The 5,259-nt window shown below is 52.3% G+C and overlaps 1 protein-coding gene and 1 long non-coding RNA gene across 4 annotated transcripts in view; one reads left to right on the forward strand and one right to left on the reverse strand.

Annotated features, from left to right (window-relative positions):
- The window catches only part of LOC107196015, a 15,157-nt gene that overhangs the window by 1,487 nt on the left and 8,411 nt on the right, over positions 1–5,259 (forward strand). The window contains exon 2 of the long non-coding RNA XR_001517331.2: positions 2,388–2,648. This is a non-coding gene — a long non-coding RNA (uncharacterized LOC107196015). The remainder of the gene's footprint in view (positions 1–2,387; positions 2,649–5,259) is intronic.
- GPD1 (glycerol-3-phosphate dehydrogenase 1) overlaps positions 480–5,259 on the reverse strand; it is an 8,186-nt gene continuing 3,406 nt past the window's right edge. For 2 of the 3 annotated variants that reach the window (XM_015593199.2, XM_006916788.3), the window contains exons 4-9: positions 4,400–4,540; positions 3,663–3,801; positions 3,311–3,423; positions 2,393–2,626; positions 2,053–2,159; positions 480–1,098 (exon numbers count right to left, since the gene is read on the reverse strand). In XM_015593199.2, coding sequence (XP_015448685.1) covers positions 1,002–1,098; positions 2,053–2,159; positions 2,393–2,626; positions 3,311–3,423; positions 3,663–3,801; positions 4,400–4,540 — 831 coding nt within the window. In that variant the 3' untranslated portion in view covers positions 480–1,001. The remainder of the gene's footprint in view (positions 1,099–2,052; positions 2,160–2,392; positions 2,627–3,310; positions 3,424–3,662; positions 3,802–4,399; positions 4,541–5,259) is intronic. The other variant, XM_015593198.2, reaches the window with a different exon arrangement.

Here is a 5,259-nt window from a genome sequence, read left to right on the forward strand (position 1 = left end):
GGTTAGCTGCCCTGGCTGCTCTGGGGGTAGGTGAGAAATAGGTACAGCATTGGAGAAAAGGAAAGGGGTGGAGCCTAGGATGTCCCCGGGGAAATAGCAGGAGGAGGGACCTAGCCCAGACCTCCCCTGATGCTGCTAGAGTTGCTGAGAAGGGAGGCAGGCAGGGCAAATACAAAGGTCAGAGGGAGCAGAGTGATCTGAGCCTGCTATGAAAAGGTGTAGCTCTGTCAGCAGATTAAGTTCCTGCTCCCCAAAGAGAGTGCTGGCAGGGAGGGTGAGGGAAGGCTTAGAAAGGTCATGCACTGTGGGGAGGAGCTGGCACAGAACTAGGAACCAGGAAGCCCATGGGGAGAATAAAAAGCCCCAGGACCAGTAATGCCAGCATGGCAGCAACTCTGGTGCCAGAGTAGCCTGGGGGAAGGGGGAAGGGAATGACCAGAGGTTTCTGAGGACACAGATGTTGCTAGGAGAAGCTAGAAGGGGGTTGAGATCTTTGTATTTTGTTAACAAACACTGAGAACCATTGATGCTGTGTGGTGCCTGGCAGAGGTCAGAGCAAAGGGGTCCCTGTGTCAGCTCAAAAGCCCAGGCAACTCTTGCCTCATCGCTCTTGTGGCTGAGGTAGTTCTTTAGCCATTTTACTGGGCTTGGGGATAGTGTAAGGCAGCAGTGGACAACCCTTGCCTTGTCTCCCTCTCCCCGACCCTCTGCCTCACCACACACACCCAAAACAGGCATCACTGGGGCTTCCCAGAGGATAAGGAGAAAGCCCCATATCTGGAGAGGGACAAGGCATCTCTGGTGCGATGTGGCAAGAGGCTGCAGGCTGCTTGGTGGTTCAAGATCTCCTCGCAGGTAGTCCCAGAGCCTCCTGTCCTTCAGTGAAAAGCAGAGAAGAAGCTGTTCTGTGGGGAGTCCCAGAGATTCTGGTGGCCAGCTACCCAAGCTTTTGCCTGTCTCCATGGGGCAAAGAAGCTGCCTGGCCTGGGCCACAGTTCCGTTCACATATGTTCTGGATGATTCTGCAGGTGGTGGATGAATTCACCCACTGGCTGGTTCTCATAGCAAACCCTGTACACCGCCATGAACAGAGGGAACCTAAAATGGGGAAGGAGAGACTCAGTTTATCCTCATAGGAAGCCCTCTATCGCCCACTCCCCATCTATCTCCTCAACCTCCATTCCCCTACTCTCCCACAGTTGAGTTCAGGCAGACTCTGGCTCTCAATTTCCAGTTGCTGAGAATTTGAACTTCCTAGCACTGGATTTTAGGGTCAGGTTTGTTAAATGCCTTGCCATCATGATTCCCTGACATTTTTTTTTTTGTTCCATCTGGGCAAGCCACTTAACTTCTCTGAGCCTCAGTATCATCGACTGTAAAATGTGGCCAATATAACAAAGTAGTGAAGAAGTGATTATGTATTCTATGAAAGTGCTCAATAAATGCCACTTTTCTTCTTCTCATCCTCTTGCCCAGGCTGGTTGCTTTATCAAGAGGCTTTACCCTGACCAGTTATGAGCTGATCTTCTGAAACTATTTCAAGATTCTTCTTTCAAGATTCTTTCTCAGACCCACAGAGCTCTGCTCTGATCAGCCCATCACCCCCACTGTCTTTGTGCTCCACGAAGCACAAAGCACCTTGAAGCAAAGACTGCCCTCGCCCCTCGGCACCCAGGACAGCATCCAGGGGATAGAGGCTTGGCTTTGGAGGAGCTGCTTAGACTGGGGGTGATGGACGTGGAAGCAAGACAGTCCAGTGAGCTTAAAAAAAAATACCCTCATACCAGAGGATAAAGAGGAAGGGATAGAGAGGAGGCTATGCAGAGGGGTCAAAGCAATGTGGTATAAAGAGCACTAGACTGAAAGGAATTCAAAGACCATGAACTAGCTGGGAAGAGTGGACATACCAGACTCTCTCCAAGCTCTAGTCTCTGTGTCTATAACATTTCCCTCTCTGCCCACTTCACAGATTGAGGAGGTTCAGGAAGATGAACAGGGAGAGCACTTCTGGCTGTGGTTCCCGCCACCAATGGGGCTGTGGTAGACACTTACTTGTCCGTCAAGCCCTTGTGCTGGAGGATGCTGTGTAGCTCCTGGGCTGTCTGGGGCCCCTGCAGCTTCTGCCCATTCAGCATCTCTTTTTCCAGCTGCTCAATGGGCTGTGAAGAAAACAGTATGGGTGAACTGAAATAGGAGAGGAGGGTTGTCAGTGTGAAGTGGATGGGGCTCAGTCTGGGGCCCAGATGACAGGTGGGGGTCTTAGGAGGAAAGAAAGGCCGGGAATATTCATAACAATCTTAATGTTTGTGCTCAAGAGGTGCCTCAAGCCAAGTTCCTCTATCTTGACACCTATGGGGCCCACCCTCCATTCTCCATTCTCCCCACAGCCCACCTTTCCTGTGCGGACGAAGGCCTCAGCCACCTTGCGGTTCCGCCCTCCATAGCAGGTGGTAATGAGGTCAGCAACACCACAGCTCTCCAAGAAGGTGGTAGAAGACACAGGGCCCCTGCAGAAGAGCTTGGCGAAGGCGATCATCTCCATGAGCCCCAGTCGGATCACTGCCGCCTTGGTGTTGTCGCCAAAGCCCAGCCCATCACAGAAGCCAGCCCCCACGGCCACGACATTCTTTGCAGAGTGGAGGTCACAGGTGAGAAAGGAGCCCCTCCTGCAGGCCCCACTTGGAGCCCTCAGTACCTGCCTCATGCTCCTTCTATCAGCCATGACACACCCACTGATAAATGAAGTATAGTGGGTGGGCTCCTCAACTATTCCCACCTCTTGGTTTTCCCACTTGCTGTACTCTCTTCTTTTAGCCTTGGCTCGTACTGCCTGGCTTCCCACCTCTGCTCCATACTCCATCCTTTAGGACATTTACTGAAAATCAGTCTTCTGTCCAGCTGGCCCTCCCATCCATGACTGTTCCTGATGTCCACAGCTCTGTCCAGGATCCAGAGTTTCTGGCCCTCAATCTGGTGTCCTGGATGTCTTCTCTCCCATTAGTCTGGATGCACTCCCCCAGGGCATCTCTTCCCCCTGGACCACCCCCTGGAGCCAGGAATAGGGATGTCCCACAAGTGGCTATAGGAAGAAAGTAAGAAGGGGGCCCAATGTGTGATGGTGAATAATCGGCAGGCCTGAATGACCTTGGCCTTGCTTCTGCAGTTCTTCTTATGCATATGGGACTTGGAGGGCAATGGGAGCAACTGCTTATGAGTGCGAACCTGGAGTACCAGTAACCTTGTATAGCTAAGCCAGACCCTCCTTCAGGACCTTCTCCCCACCCCACAGCTGCCTCTGTGCTCTTCTCACCTTTAAGGCCCCACAGATCTCTACTGTGTCCACCTCTTGCACCACTGTGATGCGGAAATTGGGTGTCTGCATCAGCTCTTTCAGAAGCTGTCCCTGGGCTGGGTCCTTGCAGCCTAAAGTGGGGAGGGACAAGGCTTTAAGAGAGGCTCTTGACTTCTTCTCACACCTACCGCAAGCAGGATCTGAAACTCCTTCCATGGGGGTGTACCAACCCTCCATCACCTCCAATGCTTGGGTCTCCTTCCTTAGCCTGCCTTATGGGAGAAGATGGCAAAGTGGGTGGGGGAGAAAGTATGGGGAGGGTATGTAACTGGAGCTGCATTATATATGTGGGTGGTAGTGGGGCTCTCACCAATGGTTGTCTCACAGAACTTCTCATCAGCCACCTCGCTGGCAATGTTGGCCCCCATCAGCACACTCATGGGCATGCCAAGGCGCTCCCCAATCACTTCAGAGATGAGCTTCAGCCCATTGGGGCCCTTGTCTACCCCCTGGGCATAGGATGGAGCTCAGGCCAGATACCCTTTATGCCCAGCGGAGGGCTTCCCACCCAGAAATCTTGCCCCTTCCAAGTCAGCTGTTCATCAGTGTCCCCAAAGGTCCAACCCAGCCAAAGCTTGCTGTCAGGAGAGTAGATGGCATGTGAAAATGAGTCCATCTGAAAACTCCTTCCACATACTTTCAACCAATCTACCTCTTTAAGGCAATATATCCCCTCCACATCCCTAAACAACCCATTCCTGAGTACCCCAAACCTCCTACCATCCCAGCCATTGCTCTAAACCAACTGTTCTTTCACACTCCTCTAAATAGCCTGCTTCTCACAGCCCCCAGGCATCCCTTGTATACCTTCTAAACTCCCCAAGACATTTGCCTCCAAACCAATCTCTTGTCTATTCCCCAATCCACCTCCCCTTCCCAATAGCCCCTAGCATCGGACTGTTTCTCAAGCTTCCCAAAGCCAACTCCTTTCCCCTCTCCAGAAAACTCTTGGCCTACTTCCGCCACTTTCTCTTCTCCTCACTTCACCTACTATGAGCCCCACAACAGTTAGCTGCACCCCTGTCCACATGAAGGTATCCCTGGCACCTTAATAAGAGATATTCCAATGGTGTTTGCCTTCAGGTGGCCCTTGAGCTGATCACAAATCTTGCCGATGAACTGATGGGGCACCACAAAGATCAGAATGTCGGCATCTGCTGCAGCTTGGACCACATCTGGGACAGCCACCTGTGGGGGTGACCAGTACTCATGGGCCTGACAGACTTCTCCTAGCCCCTGTGAAACCACATGCAGGAGATCTAAAAGCCAAAGAGTGAGGCTGGTGCGGGAAAGGGAAGGGAAGAGTTGAACTTGGAAGAATAAGACACTTTGTTCCTTGCCCCTAGGCACCACTCCCTCTAATCTTGTTAGCCTGGAGTCTCGACTCCTGGAAACCTCCTCCTAGCACTCTCCTACCCCTTGGCTGGGGTACAGTTCGGGAGGCCAAAGAAGGCCTGGCCTTGGCAGAAGAGGCCACGTAATTTCATCACCCTGCTCCATAGGGCCCCTAACTAGGAAGGGAGAGCACCAGTCTTCCTGCTGTCTTCTCTGCTGAGGGGAGTGAGCCACATGGATTTGACCAAAGACCTTAAGTCCAAGGAACAGCGTCCAAGTCTGCTAATAACCCTGTGAATGAGTAACAAGTTTAGAGCCTGAGGCAAGTGCTACCTGAACCCCAGGTCTGGGAGCTGGAGAACATGGCTTTGGTTGCCATGGAAACCAACTTCTTTTTTCCTCTCCCCCTCTTTTTTAAAAGCCTGGGAACCCATAAATGGGGTAGGGGGTAGCATTCAGGTTCCCCTCAGTTCTAGAAAGTGCCCAGGGGAGTAGCTTGGAGGCTGTGGATAGGAGTCTTCTGTGCCTGGAGCAGCCCTCTTGAGAGACTTCCCAAGTCCAAGTGGCAACTA

Source organism: Pteropus alecto, unplaced genomic scaffold, assembly GCF_000325575.1.
Source record: "Pteropus alecto unplaced genomic scaffold, ASM32557v1 scaffold196, whole genome shotgun sequence".
In the NCBI taxonomy this organism is placed as follows: Eukaryota; Metazoa; Chordata; class Mammalia; order Chiroptera; family Pteropodidae; genus Pteropus; species Pteropus alecto.